The sequence below is a fragment of the Archocentrus centrarchus genome, chromosome 20, assembly GCF_007364275.1.
Source record: "Archocentrus centrarchus isolate MPI-CPG fArcCen1 chromosome 20, fArcCen1, whole genome shotgun sequence".
Classification (NCBI taxonomy): domain Eukaryota; kingdom Metazoa; phylum Chordata; class Actinopteri; order Cichliformes; family Cichlidae; genus Archocentrus; species Archocentrus centrarchus.
The window spans coordinates 27,170,225-27,194,874 of record NC_044365.1 but is presented as its reverse complement, the minus strand read 5'-3'; the positions used below and the strand labels follow the sequence as shown (position 1 = coordinate 27,194,874).

At 40.2% G+C, this 24,650-nt stretch overlaps 1 protein-coding gene across 5 annotated transcripts in view; it reads left to right on the top strand.

The window, feature by feature from the left end:
- The first annotated feature begins 1,699 nt into the window (after window positions 1-1,699).
- eya1 (EYA transcriptional coactivator and phosphatase 1) overlaps window positions 1,700-24,650 on the top strand; it is a 39,105-nt gene continuing 16,154 nt past the window's right edge. Inside the window, exons 1-11 of one of the 5 annotated variants that reach the window (XM_030756295.1) lie at window positions 1,700-1,967; window positions 9,284-9,411; window positions 10,103-10,168; window positions 11,488-11,565; window positions 14,415-14,481; window positions 14,861-15,006; window positions 15,901-16,023; window positions 20,249-20,331; window positions 21,226-21,412; window positions 22,088-22,230; window positions 22,948-23,031. In XM_030756295.1, coding sequence (XP_030612155.1) covers window positions 9,288-9,411; window positions 10,103-10,168; window positions 11,488-11,565; window positions 14,415-14,481; window positions 14,861-15,006; window positions 15,901-16,023; window positions 20,249-20,331; window positions 21,226-21,412; window positions 22,088-22,230; window positions 22,948-23,031 — 1,101 coding nt within the window. In that variant the 5' untranslated portion in view covers window positions 1,700-1,967; window positions 9,284-9,287. Of the gene's footprint in view, window positions 1,968-7,386; window positions 7,657-9,283; window positions 9,412-10,102; window positions 10,169-11,487; window positions 11,566-14,414; window positions 14,482-14,860; window positions 15,007-15,885; window positions 16,024-20,248; window positions 20,332-21,225; window positions 21,413-22,087; window positions 22,231-22,947; window positions 23,032-24,650 lie in introns of those variants that run through there. The other 4 variants (XM_030756293.1, XM_030756291.1, XM_030756292.1 and 1 more) reach the window with 4 other exon arrangements.

Below are 24,650 nucleotides of genomic sequence, written 5' to 3'. Positions count from 1 at the left end.
ATTCGAAACATTGAGATGCAGGACGCATGCGGGAGTGTAAGAGGAAAATCTGAGTTTACTCAATGAGACATAAACAACTCTGGATAATTATACTGTGCAATTTGAAAATAACTCACTTGCAACATTACATCTCAATCTAATTTTATACAGCTGCTTAAAACAGAGTCACTGAATGAATGTAGTAACTTAATTGGCATGTGTACCCATCTGTTATTAGAACTAGTTACTTGAGAGTCCCAAAGCATCTATTAGTTAATTTAGTTATTTAGTTATTAATGTGCAATATATTTCATGATCTGATATAGCAATGTGATCCTGTGGATTTACCTGTGGGTAGAGGGTTCGGAAAAGCAGGCAGCGCTTGCATTTCGGGCACGTCCACATCATTACTGCACTGCGTTTAAATCAGGAGTAGTGCACCCGGATCTATTTCTGTCAGCTCCTCGTTGACTACTGCTGCACAGAGGCTGGTTGGTGTCGACCTGCTTTCAGTACGGGTCTTGAACACTACAGCTGATCAGGTGCAAACTGATTAACTCAGTTTCATTAAAATTAAATAAACACTTGTCGTAATAATAAAGATTTGAGCGTGCCCTTTCACTGACATGCGTAACATTTTTTTCATTTCTTATCATCACCAAGTGACTAGTAGTTAACAGAGATATTCAAGTAGCTCAGCCACTAACACAGCACACTATTCTTCTAGCTGTGGGTGTTCTTTTTCTCTCACCACCTCTTTACCATAGTAAATGTATGGTTTCCTCTTTCTTGGTAATCATTTGTCAGTATTACAGTTGGTATTTAACCCACAGCTTTATTTTGTGGAAATTAAACATATTTTAAATGGTTCACTGATATCGCAACCATTATTTACACAGGCTTGAAATTCTGGGGGGGGGGGGGGGGGGGGGAATGTCATGACATATTGAAGCAAAATCTGTACACGCCTCATCACCAGCCTGAATAAATCACCAGTTCAAGCTCATCAGTAGCAGCGTGGCCTTGTGTAGCAGCTTTGCACAGTTGAAATAATAACCTGGAGCAGACAGAAGGCAGTCATTACCTTGCACACAGATGCTGCGTGTATGTGTTGACGGAGGACTTCCACTAGAGTGCTGTGGAGATGAACAGAGCCGAGCTTCTCGGCCGCTGTTGAACCTCTGGCTCCCCATCACCTTAGCTAATGACCTAGCCCCTTGTTTACTCTCTGAAGTCCTTCTGTGACAGAAAGAAGTCCAGCAATGACCCAAGGCTCACAGGAGAAAGCAAAAAAATGTGGTTTGTGGTGAAAAACAGAGCATAACAAAAACAACAGAGAAAGGGGGGAGAAGAGAAGTGTGAGCCCTCAGGGCGTGTGAGCAGAGTCTGCTGTTCCAGTGGACAGACAGGCCAGTGGAGAGATCAGCCTTTTCATTGTCTTAGTCTCCACTGATACAATCTGGAGAGGACTCTGTTGCTTAAAGCTTTGAGTTAATGACATATGGGAAGCTGGTGTGAGGCACAACTCCCCCGTGCCTCCTCCAGACCCAAAGTCTTCCTGTGAGAGCACCGAGCAACTTTTCTGCTTTTTCAAACGGCAGCAGCCTCCCTCTCCCTCCCTCATTCACTGCCTTTCGTTCTCCCTCCCTCTCCCTCTCCCTTGCTCTCTCACTCTCTCTCTTTTTTTCCCTCTTCCTCAGACACTCACTAGTCACTGCCTGAAGCAGTAATCGGACAACTCTCTTTCTCAATAGGACCGAGTCTCCTGAGATACCGCGTGGGGCTCAATGGGTTCCAACACCTAAAATGAAAAAGAAAAAAGTAGTTTTATAGTTTACATTTATTGTGCTACAGGTTCTACCAACAGCTGAGAACTGTTTTAGAAAGTTTGCTTTCCGTTCTGCTGGACTGAACGATCTTTCTCAAGAAGATTTTTTTAATGAAGATATAAGAAGGGATAAACACACTGGGATTCAACCATAATTCTAGTGAGTATGACTTTAATTTCTGTGTGTTATTTATTTGAAATGCTGCGTTACTGGCCGTTTTTCATGAGTATTATAGTGTGTATCCAATTTTCTCTCTTTTTCATAAATTTGTATTAGTATTTAAGCAAGCTCATAATACTCAATTAAATCATTAGTGTCAGCAGGAAGAGGCAATTAATTATTGGCATAATCTCATCGAGATTAAGATTTATAAAACAGCAGAAATGTAATACTTCATATTACAATAATAATGTTAATACAGACTCAAAAGGAGGGTTTTAATTTCCATATGGTAGTTGCACTTTATTAATGATAAAAGATAAATAGGTAAAATATTTCAGTGCATTTCAGGTGTTAATAAATCCAGCTAATATCCTGAGAAAAAGTCAATTAAAAATCTAAAGTGAAGCCATTTAAAAAGCCATTTAGAGCCAAAAATTTTATATTGTGAAAAATCATGCATTAGTTCTGCTTTTATGGTACATACAGTCTAAATAGTTTTAAAATTTTTCAGTCAAGATTGCCTACAAAAATCTTAATTTAAATTAATTTTATCTTTAAAAAAGTATTTTTTATATAAAAAAAAAAAAAAAATATATATATATATATATATATATATATAATAACAATTTGCAGTTTAAAAATGAAGATATTAATTTTTTTGATTCATGAGTAAAAATACATTTTAATCTCCTAACACCATTAAAAAAAATAATGATTGTAAATTTACCATTGAAATACGGGAGCCCTCTTTTTAAAATTTTTCTTCCTTAGCCCACTTTACATTTTGTTCGGGTGTGGAAAAGATGCTGGACTGTCGTAGCTCCTTTTTATACTGGCAGAACAAACAAAATGAGCTCAGTCAAAGCAGCTGACATCTAATGCCATCTGCTGAAGCGAGGAATGCTGCAAGACCTGAGAGGCTCTCAGCCTCTAAACAAGACAACAGGCCTCGATTCTCGGCCGTGCTGCGTCTCTGTTCGCCAGTGTTTCACGTGCAGTGAAGATGACTCACCCGCTGTAATCACCAGCCTCTCTAATTGAAGGATGTTCTGGTTTAATGTTCTGCGTATGATCACAGGCTTACATCTGAAGTCGAGGAATTATTGTAGTGTGTGTGTGTGTGTGTGTGTGTGTGTGTGTGTGTGTGTGTGTGTGTGTGTGTGTGAGTGTGTGAGAGAGAAGCGCATTTCATCTTTCTAAAATTTTTTTCTTTTTCCTTTTTCACCCTCTAATTCCTGGCATTTTCAAACGCGTGCCCTTTTCAGAGTTTAGAAAGGTGTGTGTTGATCAAAGAGAGGAAACAGAGAAGTTGGGATTGCCTAGTGAGCCAAACTGGCCTCCGCTCTATGTAGACAAACATGACAGTGTGTTTGACCGCCTGCTGCAGCCATTCATTCACACAATAACCATATTTACCCAATTAACAGATAATGAGCAGGCTGATTTGGGGCTGTTTACACTGTGTATTTGCTTTGCACGGGGAGAGATCAGGGTCTCTCTGCCTGGCTGCAGTGCTTCATGCATGTGTAGCAGGAGTGTTTATAAGCAGGAGTGGTCGGCGGTGATGGTGGCATTGTTTGCCCAAGGACTGATGTCTTCCGTATGGATGTGTCTAGCCGGCCAAGCCCTCATCCTCTTCTCTCAGAGAGGAGATTGAAAATGGTGAAAGACACAGAGAGCTAATTGATCCAGCCTCACTCAACTATTAGGGAGGAAGATGGAGAGGTGGAAAGGAGCACAAGAGAAGGAAGAAGGTAGTAGGGAAGCACCTATTAAGTAGCCCATGCCTGGCATTTAGTGCGAAGGGGTTGTTTACTAAATACTTTGGGGTGTTGTTTTGTTAACACGCCACTGTTTAGATCTGAAATGTGTGGCTGAAAGAGCAGGAAATGAGTACTCTGAACCTTTTCTAAGCTTTCCTGATGACTGCTGGTGCAGGTCCTCAATCACTAATACCCACTTGTGCTTTTGTGTGTAAAGGGCAATATGTTTACGCTGAGTCACAATAATAAGAAAGCTACTGAGAAAATGGATTTCTGGGGTTCCATTGCATTGCGAATGTGACTCTGAACAGACAAAACTAAGCATCTAGAATTTGTTTTATTTCTTTATGTTTTTGCTTAAAAAAATAAAACTATTGGTAAAACTATTTTGCAACCTTTGGTGTCAATTTAGAAGTATAAAATTTTAAATGAGTATTGTGTAAGTATTTAATTTTTCTAAACATAACAGATTGCTGTCTCAGACTTGAGGCGATTAAAACGGCAGGTATTAAAGTCTCATAATCATTCCGATTTGTCCCTGGACTTTTTCACCTTTTTCTTTTTCTGCAGTGCTCACGGTGGTAGGCAGGTTGTGATAAAATGTCCACCTTAAATCTTGTTTGATGGCCCCTCAAAGGCAAAGTGGCCTTCTGGAAATAATTTCGAAGGTTGAAGAGCACAGTATTAACAGATTTAATGTAGCCATTCAGCGAATTGCTAGAGCACAGTGTCATATTGAACCAAATGAGAGAGACAAATTGCACATCAACAAACAGCACATCTGTTAATAATTGTGCTTTTAATTGCAGACAAGTGCAAAATTTTAAATTGCACGTGAAGCACCATGCGCTTTTGTTTGTCACCGCAAGTCGCACACGGTGCTAAAATATGATGAATACTCCTCCATTAGATGTGTGTAATACAACAAATAAAGCCGCGTGTTATATTTTATTCAAGAATAATTTTTAGATAATTTTCCTTTTAAATAAAAAAAGAAAAAAAAATCAGATAATTAAAATACACCAGCTGTGACTTCATTTTATCAGAAATGTGCAGTGCTTATGTAAAATTAGCAACTTTGAGAGAGTGAAAAAGCACCAGTGTATTTAATGTTGCAATTGTTGGCAGCCGTCATTTTTTTTGGCCACGTATGGAGACACAAGTGAAGTGTAGCATTTTGTAAACTGTGCCTAATTCCACTCACATCTGTGTCCAATTGTTGCCTGCATCTACATTCTTTGCAAGTGGATTTATTTTTCCTGGGCCACCATGTGGATTCAGCTGACCAGCTTAAGTGGGGATTAGTTGTTTTAAAGTTAGATTTTGATTAAAGCATTGTTTTGCAAAAGTTGTAACGCACAACACATGGCTTATATAGTCTGTAAAATGCAGAGGACTGTGTGTGTGGACTATAAGATGAATATGTATTAGAAATGACAAAGGAAGTAGTGAATGGAAAATACAACTCTTAAGGAAATTCACTCATTCTATTTACTGTCTTTTGCTGCAGTTTTAAAATGTGCATTAGCATGTGAAAATTATTACTACAGCGTGTATGTGAAAATGAGCCACTCTTGCTTGTGTAGTAACAGGTTTATGCAGCAAAGAAGAAGAAACAGTGTGTGCCTGGTCAGGCACCCTGCATGCTCAGATGATCTAGCTAAAAGCTTGGCTGTAGCTATATTTATCTTTGGAAATGCAGGTCTTGAAATAAGTAAAGCGTAGCAAAAAAAAAAAAAAAAAGCCTGCAAATGGCTCTGAATGAAGCATGTTGTGGCGCTTCATCTTTTCTTTTTCTTTTTTTTTTTTTTTTCTTTTTGATGACACTTCCAGCGCTTTATCTAGTCAGGCTTTGTTCTTGTTGGCTTCAAAGACCTGGCAGTTCAGGTTGAAGTAAGAAGCACATCAAAGATGCTAAATGCAAACTTTTTTTTTTTTTTTTTTTTAAAAAAAAAAATTTAGCGGCAAAGAAGAAAGGCGTGTTTTTGCTTTTAAATCCAAGCCCCCCCTCCCTTCTGCTCTCCCAGCTCCCTCACTCTCTTCACCTGACTGGTTTCACCTGCTGGCAAAGGCTGAGACACCAGTATGGTAATGGCTTTATTGGCATGAACTGGTGAAGAGAGAAGCCAGCCACCCCACACACACACACACATACCGCATCAGCCCACCACAACACTCTCGCTTGACAACTTCCCCCAACTCTGTGATCTCTCTTAATGTGCTGTGGCAAAATGTTTCCCTTTCATCTTCATTGCTTTTGCCTCTGTGGATTTTCTTTATATTCAATAAATATATATTTTATTTGCATTTTTTCTTTATTCCTTCTGTGCATTTCAGTATTAGGAAACACTAGGAGGAAGAAATGTTTTTGTCCGTGGTTTATGAGAATGAAAGTGAGAAGGAAATATGCTGGTTATTTTTGCTAAGATGGCTGTGTCATAAGCCTTGGGAGAGAAGGCAAATTGTAAAGCTGGAATGGTGTTCATGAAGGCTTTGCCTTGGTGTGAAGAGCAAAGCCTGTTGGGGGGAAAAAAAAAAGAAGAAAAAAAAACTAAGACCATGCAGCTCAGGTTACCCTGGCTCATGTAAACAGTCAGCCATTAAAAAAATCATGCCAGGATTTTTGAAAAAAGACTTTATACATCTTTTTTTTCCTGACCATATGAATACCTTTGACCTTTTTTGGACCCTGTATTCCCATGGTGGGCTAGAGTCAGGTCTAATATAGTGTTATAGCCATGCAAGTATATGGCCCTGCTTGATGTTTGCAGAGAGACAAGCAGAGTGGGAGTGGACAGCAAAATGTAACTGTCAGCTAAAGGAGAGTAATAGAGGCATTCGTAGCGTCATAGGAAACATATGTGGCTCCATATGCTCTCCGTGTTCTCGTTTCCAGGCTCCTTCATTGTCTGAGATGCACCACTGATCTGAGGGCCTCTAAAGTGCCCTGTCTGTGTGAGATGTGTCTGTGTGTGCACGCCACTCATCTGGGGGCCTCTGTAGTGCCCTGTGCATGAGTGTGTGTGTGTGTGTACACATGCAGACATACAGGCATGAGTTATGTGTCTTTGTGTGCTGAAGAAAAAGACATAAGCATGAGAGAAAGTGCCTGTCTATTTCTCGCATTCTTTATTTCATGTGCGTTGTGAGTCGGCTGTTAGGTTGTGTGTTTTTTCTACTGTGCCATGGCCCCAGGCAGGGACAGGCCTGGGGAAGACAGCCCTGATGATCATTAGGACCTGTCAGTATGCCTAGAGGAGGAGTGCTGATAAATTTCAGATAGTGTCAATTGCAGATGAAAGATCTGCTGAAGATGCTAGGGGTGTCACGCTTGACTTGCCACTGCTCAACAAGTCCCATCTTCCTTCCAGCAGCAGCAGGCTACCTCAAGCAGGAAAGTAGGCAGGCTCTCCCACCCTTTACTGGCCCTCATCCCCCTTCTATCCCCAACCCCTCACCCCTTTGCCTACCTTCACTCCCTCAGCCCCTCTCCCCCTTTCCCCTACCCCCCACCCCACCCCTTCCTGCTTACCTTGGCTAAGCCGCTTTGCATGTTGATTGGGGGAGGGCTAATCCAGTTTGCAGCTGTCGTAGACCAATGATGAATCACCTTTCCGTCATTTGGCCATGCTCCCCTTGCTCAGGGAGGAGGGAGGACCTGGAGGAGGAAACAACAGTGGAGCGGGGCTGCGGCTCAGAGCGAGACAATGTGAGCCTCTGTTCCCCTGCTAGCCCTCTCTTCCCATTCTGCTCCAGAATAACAATAATGTTTTCTCAGACAAGCCTTTTTGTGTCATGGATGGCTCCGGACTGTGACATCGAGCTGCAATAACAAGGAGTGACATTGTTTCTGCTGGGGCAGGTGGAGGCAGAATAAAGAAAGGGAGTGTGGTTTGAGAGGACTCAGAGCCATCTAGGTCCAGGTAAGAGCACAGTTGTGCCAGTGCCAGGAGCATCAGAGACATGTAGCTCTCTGTGTGGCATCAGAGATTACTTCAGAAACTCTGCTAAAGAACTGTCAGCATTTCTTGGCTTGGCTGATTAGAGATAGGAGGCTTTTTAGCTATCAGTTAATGACAAAAAAAAGTTTGGCCAAAGGAAAAGAAAACAGGATTAAGCTGTGTGTGCAAGAAATAGGGTCAGTTTATTCTGGATCATCCTTAAGAGTATGCTTGGAGGGTGTGATATTTTTAGGGGAGGAGTAAATTAATATACCTTTGGGAAAAAGGCAAAGCAGCTTCCATTACTGGAGCACGCGTAAAGAAAACTGACTTGGACTTTTGTATTACTGTTTTTTGTTAATTACATTACCTTTTTGGTGTGTCATTTTATGCTGGAAAAAAACAATATATATATATGTTTTCCATAAATGATTAATTTGAATTTAAACCACAAGAAATGACCACATCTGCTAAAATCTAATGGAAAGTATTACAATGTAATAGCATTTTAATGTCATTTTAAACCCAGTGAATGCCTATCATAATTTAATGTTTTTTTATCTCATAATTCTGTTTCTTGGTGGCATCTGATATCACTCAGACTACTCAGAGTTACTTGAGCATTTATCTTTGTGGCCTTGTGTAAGGGCCGATGTTTATCGATAGCAGAGATGCCCCGAACCCTGCAATATAATTAAAAATGACAGTATAATGTACAAAACATTTTATCCTAATTTCATTAACTCACTACTGCAGTGGGAGCAGCGGCAGAAACAAATGGGGTGTAGATTCTGTGGCCATACTTTTCAAATCACTCGTGCCTTCTTTCAGCTCCATTGTCTATGCTCGATCAGATCCTTTGAGCACACAAATGAGAAGAGAGAATAATGTTTTCAGTGGCGTGGTCTTTTGTATAAACACAGAAACAATTAAGGAGCTTGCCAGAGCAAACACATGCCTCATGAGCTTCTCATCTGCCCATCACTGAGGCATAGACTCTTATAATCAAGCAGAGTGCTTCGCTTTTAACAGGCACGTTGAGCATTGCCTCCAACCAGCAAACATCTGTTAACAGTCTTCATTACCACACAAAGCGATAGATACTTAAGGCCATTTCTGTTGCAAGAAACATCAGATTAAATTAAGAGTAAACATTTTGCTTTCACATCGTGTTAAACTGCGAGAAATCTCAAACTGTGCTGTCAAAATGTTTACCAATCATTTCATCACTCCCAGTTCCACGCTGTGTTTTTGTGTGTATAATTGTTACTTTTTGCTTTGTGTACTTCTTTCATTTTCAGGTGATACCTTTTTTTTTTTTTTTTGCCCGTTACTAAGCACAGTATAAAAATTGCATTATTTAAAGTAAGCAGAAAATATCACGTGCAAGATGGCATTCAGTAAACTTGCATTAAATTGTGTGTTTTTGACTGTGATTCTAGTGGAATATTTTTTTAAATTATCTCTTATAGTTTTTACTTTATCGTCTTTTCACCATTTTGTACTGTGCGTGCTGTGTACACAGTATTGTGCATGAGAGCTCTGCGCCTTCCCTGAAACCAGACTACCTAATTTGATTTGATGTGTGCATGCATGTGTGTCTCGTCAGGTCTATGGAAATGCAGGATCTAGCCAGTCCGCACAGCCGAGTAAGTGGAAGCAGTGAATCTCCTAATGGTCCCAACCTCGACAACTCACACATCAGTAACAATTCCATGACACCCAATGGCACTGAAGGTATGTGTGCAGTGCTGTTGCGTGTACGTTTAGCTTTCTCCGTTTGTATGCTTCCTAAATTTCCTACAATTGCTGAAAATTGTGACAGGAAATCTGAAAATATTTCATCGGAGCATTGATGCATTAGAAGCAGTAAAGCCATTCTAAGCGAGTGTGAGTGTTGAATCAAATTTTTACATTTTTTTAGGATACATTATCAAGAATTTTTTCTTTTTTTGCTGTAAAATAATATGGCCAGACTTTCAAATGTGGAGTGGATTCATATAGAATTTGCTGGTTTGCAGTAGATGCAATAGATCCTTACAGACTGTTTGCTGCTTTGACACAGTTTAGTGCCTGTATGGGTTGTTTTCCAGTGACTATTAGCTGTTTATTTAAGCACCCATGTAATTATTCAAAGCCCACAAATGGAAATGATGGAACTTTGCATGTGGTTTCTACTGTACATAGTTAGTCACTCAGGCGATTCACCTGTGCTTCGAGTCTGAGCCTTTGTTTAGTGAAGGAGTCATGTCCAAGTCACAAAAACGACATTTATTAAAAGCACCCTATTGTCAAATTATCTTCAGGATCATTTTTGCCTCGAGCATTTTTTTTTTTTTTTTTAATATTTGTTTGCTCATGACACACAGGACCCGTAGTCGTGATACAAACTGTCATGTGTCCCTTTGCCACTCTGTCTTTCCCATAGGTGATAACATCACAATGCTTACCACTGCAGACTGGTTGTTAGGTTCAAACTCACAGTCCGCTGCAGGTTTGTCTACTTTTGGTGACGATGAAAGGACAATACTTGGTGTTTATTTCTATCAACTCAGCTGAAAACACGCATTGTAATTTTGAACCATCTTCTTGACTCGTGAAGAAATTTGCATTCTTTAAAGTCTCACATAAAAATTATATTACTATTTACCAGCTGCAAAATTATAAAAATTGCCTCAACTATTGTGCCTTTCATTCAGAAACTCTGGTATTTGTTGTAATTTTTGTGTTTCGAGCATGGTTTGACACAGACTGGACTTGAGTTCATTGTCAGTTATTGGTCATACTGTGAACTTGCATATTGAGCTTTTTTTTTTTTTTTTTTCCCTCATTTGGATGTTCCATGCTGATTTCCTGAATACAGTGGTTATTGTGTGCTTTGTGACCTGAGTGCTAGTCTATGCATGCATTTACCACTATATTTTCATCAGTGTGCAGTTGAAAAGCATTACCCCTCGTCAACATATGTTCCTGCACTGAGCGAGCATACTGGAAACATGTAAAACATGACAGCAAATGGCTTCTTCAACCATGAGGGATTCCACTGAGCATGACTCCCTTGCCCACATTGTCAATTTGTTTTGCCAAAAAGGAAGGAAAAAAAAAATCCTTCAGGCCGCCTGGAGTGAAATGGATTGATTTCAAAGATTCCAGAGCTGTCAGATAGCTGTGAAATTGTCTTTGCAAATCTATCGCTGAGCTGTATAATAGAGTCGAGGTCAAACAGCGTTCCCTACCCTCTTAAAAAGATTTTATACTCCATATATTTCCTTGACATTTCAATTGTACTTGCGTATCACTTTTTTTTTATCAGCGACTTTAACACATATCTACCCACAGCAGATATTTTCAGTCATCCCACATCTAAGTACTGCTATGCCAGGAGTTTATTTTCTTTAAAGTAATAATAGAAAAGTTTAGTATTTCTCAGTAAATGGAATGCACTCTCTTTTCAAAGTAGGTAAAAACTTACAATTCTAATTTTGTTCTTTTTTTATTTTGTCACTGTCATAAAAAGAAACTCTGCCATCGGACATATACTACCAAAAAGAATTAGTAAATACAATAATATGTAAGTATGTGGTCGATTTCAAATGTAATATATACAATATGTATCATGCATTTAAATTAACTGACCTTATTTTAAATGCATTGTTTAAAGTTACTATAAGCAAATTTTATTATTTCCAAAAGAGTATTTTCTGATTGTGAAAATGTGGACGCCTAATGTAGTGATACATAATTTCAAGTTTTATTTTTCCTGACGTTGATTCGGTGCTTTTGGTGAGAATGTGGCTTTCTCTTGTTTTGCAGTTAAAACAGAGCCAATGAGCAGCAGCGAAATCATCACCTCAGTAGCAGACACCTCTCTAGACAGCTTCTCAGGATCAGGTGAGACGGGAAGACTTTTGTTTTTGTGTGTGCATGTGTGTGTCTGGCTGCCGCTCTCTCATACACACAGTAGATGAGTGTAGAGATGGTTGACTGATAAGCTGTTACCCAGGAAGTGTCCCTTCAGCTAAAACTGCATTGCAATGTATGTTTTTGTTTGCCGGTGTGTTTAAGAACAAGAGACTCTACCCTAACTGTCAGCATATATATATATATATATATATATATATATATATATATATATATATATGCTGTGCTTGCATTCACCTGTGTGTGTGTGTGTGTGTGTGTGTGTGTGTGTGTGTGTGTGTGTGTGTGTGTGTGTGTGTGTACTCGCTCTGCTGGTTCCCATGTCAGTGCGGACTGAATTATGACCTGTAATGCACTGAGCCTGTCTCTCCAGTGGAGTGACACGCTGTCCCAGTGGCTCCCGAGCTCCACGGGCTGTTACCCAAGTGCCCTGTCAGAGCCAGGGTTTTCACACCTTCCTTTCAGCAAGGAAGCATCTCTCACCCTCGCTCTCTGTCTCTCTTTCTCTCTCTCTCTCTCACACACACACACACACACACACACACACACACACGCACACATAAATACATTACTGAATAAAACAAAGCCCGCAGAGCATGACGAGCATTATTGGAACTATAATAATAATTATTGCTATTTTAAATTTTTGCGGTTATCTTGCTTTTCCGCCTTCTGCAGTATCTATCACTTTACTATAAGCATTTATTAATAGCACTACATGCAACTGTACATGGTATTAACTTGCTGCTAATTGTCCTTTATTTCCTAAGCTGTTTAACTAAATACTTGATACGATACGCTCAAAGCGCATAAATCACTGTATGACTTTTGTCTCTGACAGTATTAATGAAATTTAGTAATCTTATACCCCATATCCTCCATAGGGGAAACCCAAAGCGCTCTTCAGAAGAGCAAGTTTTGTCCAGTGGCAGGTGCTACTGATGTGGGAAAAGTGTTCAATATTAATAACGTGTGTGAGGGGTTTCGGCATACAGTTACATACAGTTAGCACCCCCCCCGCAACCAAATCCCTTATTTTACATGTCACGACCGATTAGATAGACATTTTAAAACTGCTTCTCTGGTACAGTTAAATACCGAGACTGAGATTCTCGTTTCCCTGAATTGTTGTCGTTTTTTAAGCTAACTGTTAATTATTTTGTCAAGGTCGATATTTTCTAATTTATACACCCATCCCTTGTGTTTTATGACCTTATTTTGATTTTATTCAAAATAATTTATTAGCACAAATAATTGTATTTTTTAAAAAATACCATTTACAGTTTAAATATGTTAGCAAAAGATTCGCCTTGCATGCTGTTTTTGCAAATATGATTTCTTTTTAAAGATTTTCTTTATTTGACTTTTTATTTTCACCAACTTTTAGATTTAACCGAAGCTTTAAAACGGCAGTAAATGTATATATTCTTCTTAATGCACAGGTGCTCTGTGGGTTTAGGGTTACCGTGGGTGCACATAGGTGACAGGTAAAATATTCCAGTATTCTAATATTCAAAGGCCTATTTTTAAGTTATGATCAAATTACAGAATAATTATAGATGTTAAAAGTAGTCTTGTAATTGATATAATTTGATGGACTGGGTAAATGAGTGTATTAGTATGGCATACCTCATTTTATTAGGCTACTACTAAATGAGGAGAGTTCCTCTTTTTATTAAACTGATTTGATGGGAATGAACTTCCACAGTATTAAAACATACAAAGACATGAGTCATATTTAAGAATTAAAAAAAAAAATTCAAACTAACTTGTATTAGCAGCCGAGTGCATTTTGAGTTGTTCGGCTTTAAAGCACACTAGCTAGTTCAACTGACAGTTTAACTCGAGCTTGCCAGCAGTTTTGTGTGAAGGCTGCTTGGCTTATCTCAAGTAGGGCTCTGTGTTGATGAAAAGCCATAATTAAAAATCAGTATGTATGTGATGTAACTAGAATAGCAGACTGATTTACATTAAGGCATTGAGGGGATAAAAGGTTTTCGTGTCAGTTTCCCTACTTTGCACCTATCTACCTATCAGTGCCACCTGCACCATCTGGCAAAAGATGGGGTTGATCTATGAGGTCACTCTGGGGAAAAGCATTTGATAGGAAAGGAAAATGCAGTGAAACAACTGATATTACCTAATTTTACATGCCCCACAGCTACAATTAGTCCAATAATTTTAGAACTAATTTTACGAGTTAAGGTGTATTTTAGTTATTCTCATGAAGGCAAAAAAATTGTAAAAATGTATACATTGTTGAACGGGACGGGAGTGAGTTTGAGCATCAACTGATTATTGTGGAGAGAAAATGCGAGAGCCTCAGACAGGCTGACTGACAAATGCAATAATGTGTTGAGTTATTCTTACTAAGAATACTTGTATGAGTTGTTTGTAGTTTAACAAGTTAACAGAACAAGGGAACCACATTATGATAGAATGAGTAGCTCTCACCAGATGCAGTCAGTGACGTCACTTCAGATATGGCTGTGGCTCAAAAGGCCCAAAGCAACTAAAGCCACTGGCTGAGACTGATCCAGACCATCATGTGTGTTTACACCAGTGGTTGTCATAGCAGCCCAGAAGTATCTCAGAGATACATGGGTCAGCAGAAGGCCCTGATGTTTTTACCTGATTATTTTGCTTCGTTATTGCGCTCCGGTTTTCAACCTTAAATAAGGTTACCAAAATAAATAGAGTAATGCAATGCAATTACTGTTTCCTTGGAATCCAGAAGTTCTGTTGGCAAAAGATAATATTTACCTTATTTCTTAATGTTTAAATATGTGCTTGCCTCTTTTCTTTTTAACTCTCCTCAGCTATTGGAACCAGTGGCTTCAGCCCAAGACAAACGCACCAGTTCTCTCCACAGATTTACCCTTCCAAGTAAGGTTTCTTTTATTTTTCTATAAAAAAATAAGCAGCATCCAACTTCATTTCGATCTTTAATTAGATCCTTCTGCTAGATGGGGGTTTTCTGACTGGCTTTGTTTGCATGGGTGTCTGCAGCCTGCGCGCTCTGAAATCTGTTGTAATTATTATCTTGCAAAAAATTTCCTTTGCCATTTGTTGTTCTTTCACTATGTATATGAGCTCTGCTATGCTGTCTATCTTACAGCTTGGCTGGAGTTTAGAACGAAGTCACCCAATCACAAGGAATTTGTCAGTTAGCAAAGTTTGCGTTATGGTTTTGGGGGTAAAACACAGTCCTCTTTCTTCCTGCCTTCCTTTCTCACTCTAGTTTCTTGTTTCTTTTCTCAAATAGCAGAACATATCCGCATATTCTTCCTACCCCTTCATCCCAAAATATGGCTGCGTATGGACAGGCGCAGTACACCACAGGAATGCAGCAGGCCGCAGCTTATGCTAGCTACCCCCAGCCTGGGCAGCCCTATGGCATACCAGCTTATGGTAAGATTAAAACAAATGATTACCTCTTGCTAAAGAAAAAAAAAAAAGTTAACAATGTCAGATTTCTTGAAATTGTATTACCCCAAAGACTCGGAAATGCACAACTAATTTTTTTTTTCCTTCCTGAAGTTCAGGAAAAGTGCCTTGCTCATACTAAACCATGTTCCCACAATTCTACCAGTAAACCAAAAGCAACAGAGATGCTGAGTTGTTGTTTAGTGCCTGCATGTTCTTCTGCAGTGCAATAGAAGAGAATCTGCTTATGAAGCTGTTCAGATAGATCGGAAAGATTACTGTTATAAATCTCAAAACAAGAACTGGTTTCCTCTGGCATTGCAGGAGAAGCATAGAGTACATCGTTTACTGTAGGCTTTATTTGTCCAAAGTCTTCAGAGTGTTTTGACCCCAGAAGACTCTCCAATATGTGGAGGAATTTACGCTGTTTATTTGAATGGAGTCCTGCAATCTACCCTCGCATAGAGACTACATTGTGACCGATTCAGCCAAAACAGTGGTCAGGGAAGCTAACAAACACAGGCAGAATGTTTTGTTACTTGTGCATCTTTTCACATGTGACCTATGCTAAATGATAATAACAGTTATTATTATCATAAAATAAAACAATCATAAACCAAACACGCCTTTTGGTTTTCGAGTAAAGTAGTGTGCTGTTTTGCAGAGTGATGGAACTCGGTGCAAGATAAAATTTCTAAACAACAAATGATGAAAATCAGTAACAGATAATCACCACTCATCCACTGTGATTAGTGTGTTATGCTAACAGACAGAGGTGGTGTCCCTTTGCTGTCCAGTGTAATTTAAAACTGTGTTGACTGTTGTCTGTGCATCAAACCGATCTGGTGTCACTAACTGATTTAGGTCCATTGTGGGCAGGCATAAAGACGGAGGGGGGTCTGAGCCAGTCCCAATCCCCGGGACAGACGGGCTTCCTAAGCTACAGCTCTGGCTTCACAACACCACAGACAGGACAGGCCCCCTACAGCTACCAGATGCAGGGTGAGGACATCATTGTGAATTCTTTGCTTTTTTTCCTCTCTCCATTTTTCAGAAGTAAGGGGATTTCTGCATTAAAAAAAATGCACCATGAGACGCAGTGAATTTCCCTTAAAGGCAACATACAAAATAAATGTCTAGCTAAATGGTGAGCAAGGCAGATTTTGATTGAAAAACAAACAATATATTTGCTGTTTCTTTAGTAGGTCTCTTTTAGTATGTATGGCAATAATTTGACAAAATACTCATGTAAAATTTGGCCTTTTCAAATAAGGTTTATTATATATATTTTTTTTAACATTAAAAAAATAGATCCAGATTTATTAACATGCAGTTGCAGACTTATTCACAGCACAGCCCTCGCCCTCACCCTTGATGGTGGTTGCAACTGGCGGTGTTATGTGCAGCCACAATGGCTGCCTTTCCTTTGCTCTCCTCTCCTCTTAAAAGAATCAACACAGATGGAAAAATGGCAAGCACTTAGGAGGCACCAGCCATGTCGCTCCCCAGCCTTTGTTTTTTCTCTCCCTGTGATCATATTTTCATTTGTTTAAGAACTGAGAACATAGAGATTTATGCCCTTGAAACCGATTAAGATGAGTTGTGCACCCTGCACTCCCCCTTTTTTGCTCTTTCTGTCCAGTTATAGTCAGTTTAAATGTAGATCAGGCCTAATGCCCAATGGAGTGTATCCGTTACACTCTTTCTGCTTGTCTCTGGTTCAGAAAGACTCTGTACTGGGCGAGCTAGCAGCTAGTGTAGTCTTTGTATTCTCTCCTATAATATCTAAAGTGTGACAGTTGAAATATCTCCACATGTTGCTGAAAAGCCCCCAGAGCATCTCACAATAAATAACACCAGCTCAGCAGCAGATGTGGCAGGGGAAGCCTCTGTTCCACGCCTCTTAACCAAATAGAGTTGACCACATTCAGAGATTTTGCAGCACACTTCACACCTGAAAAAAAGGCGAGGCAGAGAGAGAGAGAGTCAGGAACAAGAGTCGGTGCATGTGCAGCAGAATGCACAAGCTGCTATCCTGCCCTTAGTGGTTAAACTCACGATGACAGTATTATGTTCCCATTCATCTTCTAAGTATTATGCTCTTACTCTGTCTTTCTTTTAACCTCCGTCTATCTCGGCCTCTCCCTCACTCTCTTCAGCTATCTCTGGCTATCTTTTCCTCCACGTTAGCGTTAAGTGCGTTAGTAATTGACAGCCATGTAAGATGACAGATTGACCACTATTCTGGCCCTGGGTTCTCTAACTGTGGCTCTGGCCCTCCGCCACACCATCATCATTACTCTTTCTGGCCTATTGATCTGCCTGGGCAATGTGCCTCAGGCCTGGGTGTCCCAACCAAAGACTCCTTTTTCCACATCTGATACTCCCCTTTCCGTCAGCGTCGCTGCCACCAGCCTGTGGCCAGCTGTCAAGGCAGAGGACGATTAGATTAATGTTTTTGCTCTTTTCTTTCATGTCTGATGCCATGGAGCTTTGTGTGGTTGCTAAAGATGGGGCACCAAATCATAAAGTGGGCACTTGGGGCAATTTTTTTGTAGGGTATCTCATGAAGTATCAAAAAAAGGCTGAGGTGTATAGAGACAGAGACGTTGTATTTATGGTGGCACTGAGCAGATGCTAATTTGGTGAATAATTGGATTCCAGCATTCTGTCCCAATGGCATTGCGAGCTGAAGAAGCTGAAGCCTCGGTTGCCTTTTTAAAAGGAGAGCCCCATCTGGACTTGATAGCCTATTCCCAAGTGGGGCATACAAACTTCTGCTACAAATATTGTGCACTGATGATAGACATAGCCCATGGCAAGGAGACTGATCAAGCAAAGCAAATGGACTTCCAATTGTGGAGCCAGAAGCCAGGAGGGAAGGAGGAGAGGAGGGAGGGATGAGGTCTGGTCCTGAGTGAGTGAACTAACTGGAGCAGGACAGGGGGAGGGAGAGAAAACATGCCCCCCGGGGAACCACAAGACCCTTTCTTTCTCCCTCTGCTATAACCAGCACCACCACTCCAGACAGCATGGGCTCATTCTCACCGGGCTAGTGGGGGTCCTCTCAGCTTTTATGTGGCTCCTTGTTCTCCACAGAACGACCCTCGAACCTGCCAGTGAGAGCTTTTATGACTGTTTGAACTGTGCATTAGGCTAATTTGTTGTCCTTTCAGGCTTTACTCCTTGTCTTTGTCTTATTGTTCGATTGGAGTTTCACATGATGTTGAACTTTCTTCAGCGAACACAGAAAAGTTTTACAAATCCCCCTCCTGGTCTTAAAATATTAAACAGTAAAAGAGAGAGAACAGCTCTGATAAAAAGTGCTGATACGTGTCAGGATGGAAAACAGGTTAGCAATCTGCAGTGTTTTGTATTAGTTGGAAGTAGAAAGTGCATAGACTGCACAAATAATTATTGGATTCTGGTCATTTAGAGATATTTGTTTCTATCTTTTGACTGACAAAACACACACACACAGACACACACTCCCCTCCACCCACACACAAAAACTTTCCTAATCATTCCCCCCTTTTTGAAAGCTGCTTCATGTTTGTCACGGTGTGGGAGGGCCCTCCTGATGGGGCCAATGACCATAGGATGAAAGGAACTCCCTCTGTTTGTGTCTGACAACAAAGGTGTAATTACGTCCTCATTTAGGAACAGTAAATCTATCTCCTGCCTCGTTTTCACTGAAGCTGTGGGATACTTTCTTGGCTGTGGGAGGACAAGTATGGTTCTAAGTAAAGAAGCTGCTTAAAGAAGCTTCTTTACTTAGAACGGCTGTGTGGACAGTCATGCTGCGTTTGTATGGATGAGTAATTAAGCCCAGTGTTTTGGGGCTGAATGTTTTTAACAGTTTATTTGTAATGAAATCATTAAAATTCAGTCATTTGTTACTAATTAGAGAAAGTGACCAAAACTCTTGATTTCTGGCTTTGTTTATTTTAACATATGTATTACACTATTGGCAGAATAATTTGCTTATACTAAACTCCAGAAGTAATCATTTCTTAATTGCGGTCATTATTTTGGATCGCAACAAGTTGATGCAAAATCTACACATAAAAGCCACATCAACACACCGTGCTCCCTGCTCACAGCTTTTCCAATAAGTGTTTTGCAATTAAACTTCTTTATAAACATAATTATTGCTCATTTGCTCAAATGGGAATCCGCTTCACTACATTTGTTTTTTTTTTTGTTTTTTTTTTATGGATAAATCAGTTTTATTTAGTTGACCAGTTTACAGTTATTGTGTGTCATTATATAAATATTTGAGTTTAATTTAAATGCCTCAGGCAATAAAATTTGGAAAATTTTGTTTCTTTTTTTTTAAAACATTTTAAAGTAAGAGGTAAAGATTCATTTGTGGATCAAGGCGTACAAATGAAGACAGATTTTTGTGTAAGATCAAATTTTTCAGTTTTACCTATTTTGTTCTCGGTGATCATTGAACAGTCACAATAACTGTTATCTCAAGAATTAGGATCCGGTTTCTCTACCAGTTTGTGACCCCTTTAAGCTGTCCCTCCTGCTGTTCTCTGACTTGACATGACGGTACAGGTGGATGGCCGCTGAGGAGAGAAGTTGTGCCCCAGTGGAGAGCTGCTGTTCTTCTACCCTATAAATCATATCATGTATGATATTAAGGCATTAGATGCTATCGACCCTTTTGAATGATTTAATTACCCAGGAGGACCATACTTTGAGCAAGTGGAAAGAGGAGCATACATATTCATCAGGACTCGATTTCAGTAGCACACCCTGCCAGTGCTGCTCACCCCAACTTCAACCCTCTTTTCATATACATCTCTGTCACTATAATACCCCCACTCATGCTCCGTCCAGAGCGCATCCACCGTTTCCACCCCCTTTTACCCAACGCCGCCCTTCGATGGCTCACACACAACAGTCTCCTGTGTTCTTCACATTGTGCGGGCTTGGAAGCAGGTTCTGCCCCCCCACCTCTGCAGTGTCATTCATCAAGCCTGATCCAATCACAGATAAGGAAGGAAGAGCAGAAAGATAAGGCCACTGTTTAGAGCTCTCCCTGAGGCCTCCCTCTATTCACCTACTCAAATAGTTTGAAGATTAATGTTTTTTTTTCTCCTAACAGCGCGCCATTTTATTTCTGCACTGAGCTTTACACTGCTGCAGATTTAATGTTGTCTTTTGATATAACATGGTCTGCACATAAAAAGTTCCACTATTTTTTTCCCCATAGGCGGGACTTTCACAACAACATCAGGACTGTACACAGGAAATAACTCCCTGACAAACTCAACTGGCTTCAACAGCACGCAACAGGTAGCTGTGCATTTCTTCTTTATCTTCTTATTTCTCTAATCTGGTATCAATTTGCAGCTATCACTTCATACTTGATGTTTGAACTGCAGGCTCAGATCTTGGAAATCTTTATGAAACATGCGTACTCAATATGTTACATTTCACCCATGACACATTCAAACATAAATCATTCACAATGTCAGAAGCTTTGTACACAGGCTTATCTATTGTACCTCCTCCAACATGTATATTATGCCATTGAGGAAAGCGGGGGGGGGGCAAAAACAAGATAGATTGTTGTCCAGATGTAGGACAGAACAGACATGTGTTTGCATTTATTTTTTGGAATCTGCACTGTAAAGTAGCAACACTGGTTCAGGGCATTTCTCAGATTACCGTGCCAAACCACCTAGTTATTTTCTTCAGTTCTGTTACTTTTTTGTCTTTCTGTCTGCCTCCATGTTTTGATCTAAATCTTCCCTCTAACATCCCATTGAACTTATTTCTCTTTTTTCTCTGTAGCCCTTCTCAGACATGCACTCCTTTGCTGAACATGTTGACTTTATGTCTGAGTGAGCACCTTGGTAGTACTTATGTCAAAGTCACAACATTAGTCTTATGACATTGGACATAGTAAGACTAAAATACCTGCAGTTGCATTAGCAGATAGGCACACATAAGATCATGAACCATTTTCTGAGAAGCAACCAAGAAATAAGTCCAGCATATTTAAGCCATTCTGGTAATCAACACTTTACTCAAACTACTGAGATACTTTAGTTTATTGCCCGCCCATGTGTCTGACTGCCATCACTTTAACCAATTAATAAAGGCATTAATGTCAGGCATCCCATGCTTATGTGAGTTAGCTTTATCCAAATCTAACTTTTTCCCATTACCCTACTTACTCCACAGGACTACCCAAGTTATCCAGCCTTCGGCCAGGGCCAGTATGCTCAGTATTACAACAGCTCGCCCTACACTTCACCTTACATGACGAGTAACAACACCAGCCCCAGCACGCCTTCAACCACCACTACCTACACCCTCCAGGAACCACCCGCTGGCATTACCAGCCAAGCCCTCACAGAGAACCCTGCAGGTAGGCATTAAACCGCAGGCAGATTTCCTTCTATAGCCTGAAGATCATGACTTTGATTCTGGTAAGAAGTGAAAAACATTTTAGCTGAACGTCTACATTCATGCTGACCCTGGAAGTTGTTCTCCATAGCAGAGAATGAAATAAATGCAAAAATCTACACTTGTGCAGCATAAGAACAGGACAATTTGAGCTACTACATCTATGTGGTGAGATAAACCGGTACTCAGATGTAAGATTTTCCATCATTTTATGTGACATTAATGCCTCATCTTGCAACTGAGATTGTATCTTTATAAGTCACTCAAACTTTTATGACTGCATTTGAAATTGTCATCATTCAGCACTGAAGACATCTGGCTTTAACTAAATATAATTTCATACTTCCATCATTCAATTTAGATAAATGACATCTCTGCTATTTCCAGTTGACATGCACTCTGTTACCTCTTGTTTATTAAATCAGTATGGTGCACAGCAGCTTTTATTATTTGTTCTGCATCTGAGTTATGATACGCTCGTTACCTGCAGTCTTATAAGTAATGTCTCAGACAGGATGCTGTCTGTCCTCCATCAATACAAATGGTCCCTTTAAACGTCTTTTCTAAAAGCAAACAGAAGCTCGTCTTCGATACACTCTTTTAATCCTCCCCTTCCTCCTTCTTTCCTTCCTTTCAGGAGAGTACAGTACCATCCACAGTCCATCAACCCCCATTAAAGATTCAGATTCAGATCGATTGCGCCGAGCCTCAGATGGAAAGTCACGTGGCCGTGGAAGAAGGAACAACAACCCATCACCGCCGCCCGACTCTGACCTTGAGGTAGGGTGAACCCGCTACCTTGGCGACAGACAGCCTCGCCCTGTCTGAGACACATGGACACTAATCCACTTACTATATGGCTGCCACACCAACTTTAACACTTGATGGGCATTAATACTTAAAGACATGATTCCTTAACTATAAATGCATTATTAATGTATTGTGGAATATATGACTCATCACTAAACACATATCTCATATAAAGTCTTGTATATCTTGTAAATAAACAATAAGGCGTGATTAAATGAGTCGTCACTGATGAGAATATACTACACATACACTAGTGAAAGCTGCTCACTGGCTGTTGCTTACAGTGGTGTTATTACCCACTTTGATAGTGACCATGTGTCAAAATAAACTTGCTGTAATTTCGAGGACTCTTCATTAATATGTTATTCATTTGACTGAGGATAATAGCAGCCATTAAAGCACTGACATCATGGCATGTTAACATATCTAGTTAATTAGTTTGTCACTATTGATTACTCTAATGTAAAGGGCATGGGGTGGAAAGTGTGTAGTGGGGTGATGAGAGAAGTGTTGCGGTGACCAACCCAAGCAAATGGATCCTGGTCCCTGTGGCACGCGAATACGCTCCTGGCCTATTGACCAGGAGGATCACCTTGCAGCCCTACAGAGTGCACCATTGATTTTGCCTCTTTTTTCTCTGTTTTTCTTTGTTTCTTTCTGCCCCACCTCTGCCCCCCATCTCTCCAGCGAGTTTTCATCTGGGACCTAGATGAAACAATCATCATTTTCCATTCCTTGCTTACGGGTTCTTATGCCAACAGATACGGACGGGTGAGTGACATCAGACTGTGACAGTAGCCATTCACTTTATCAGCAAAATGCAGAAATATTAAAAGGTGGTGGTGGTGGTGGTGGTGGTGGTGGTGGGGGAAGTTGGGTACTGACCATTGAGGAGATGATGGATTACCCTTTTCTTTAAATCCTCAGTGAGCCGATCGAGCAAACTCGATGTATAGATAATTGCTTCTTTTTTCCTAATGGGTCCAACGAGATTAGGCAAAAAAACATGACTGCTCTTTGCAGCTGTTGGAGCTACAGTATGCATGGCTGGTCCAGGCCCGGCTGTAGGGGCTCCCAACAGTTGCACTCTGGATGTCTATTGACACATCTTGAGTGTTCCTTTCTCCTTTAGAAATGCCACATTGTTAGTTTAATTAAGTGCTTCTCAATCCATCCTTTTCAGGCAGGGATCTCCCTGGAGACCCTGGCAGGAGAGTGAATTCACTAAATACAGCCCAGCCAGATCCCCAGCTAGAATTTAGAAATGCTACAAAACCTGGCTTAATTAAGCCTCAACAAATATGTATGTATTAGCAAACATATATTTTTATTATTATATTTTTATTATTATAGTAAAAGGTCATTTCTATCCCATGTAACTTTGTGCGCTCATGAAACAAAAAGTTTACTTTTCCAGGCTTTTCTATTTGTTGTTTCATGTAAATTGCTTCTCTAAATTTAAACCTTCAAAACAAATAATTTGGGAAATAAACCAGGATCCTTTTCTCATGGTTATATTGAGGTCATAGGTTCCATAAAGCCTTTAAAGTAAATCATCCTGCCTACTTTTATTCCCCTTCTAGATAGTAGTCACATGAATAAAAATGACTGTAATATCAAATTCATAAACTAATCAGCATTTTATTTTAATTTTGTCTAAGAGCAGTGTTCTGTTTTGTTTTTAATCACTGCATGTTTTGGCAAGTTGAAAATGACATATTACTCCTCATAAGTCATAGAGCTTAGCGTCTGCGGCCCATGCTCTGCGCCTTTGTTCTGGTATGGGGGGGTGTTTGATGGGGGTAGTGTTTTGTTTTGAGGGTGAAAGAGGGCTGCCCCACGACCCTCTACTGTTTATTTACTTTATTCTCAGCCCTGCCTGCTGCGTAAAGAGAGAGCCCAGGCTTAGGGAGCTGTGGCTCCGTCATGAGGGTCTCTTACACCATGCACACACATAATCACACATAGGGTCTCCGGTGTGCTCCTCTGCAACTCCGTAATGATCCATTCCATCAGAGCTCGTATAGGAAGCAACAGCTACTAGAGTCTTCTCCGTTCATTTTAGTCTGTTTGTAACCCTTTTTTTTTTTTTTTGTCCTTCCGTCATGCTCCTATCTGAAATGCAGACCTATAATCTCCCTTAGAAAAGAAAGTTAAGACTAACAACCAACACAACTAGCCATCCACCACCACAACCATCCACCCCTTTTCTCCTCCTTCCTGCCTGTCATTGATGCCAGGCATAAACAAAAAAGATACAAAACAATTTTCCCTCCTAGCTGCTCTGAGCTTACTATAAATAGATGTGTATCTGAGTGACTGCACATCCACACTTTCTCTCACTCACTGTGACCTCCCAACCGCTCGCTCTCACTCTCTCTGACTTTTTT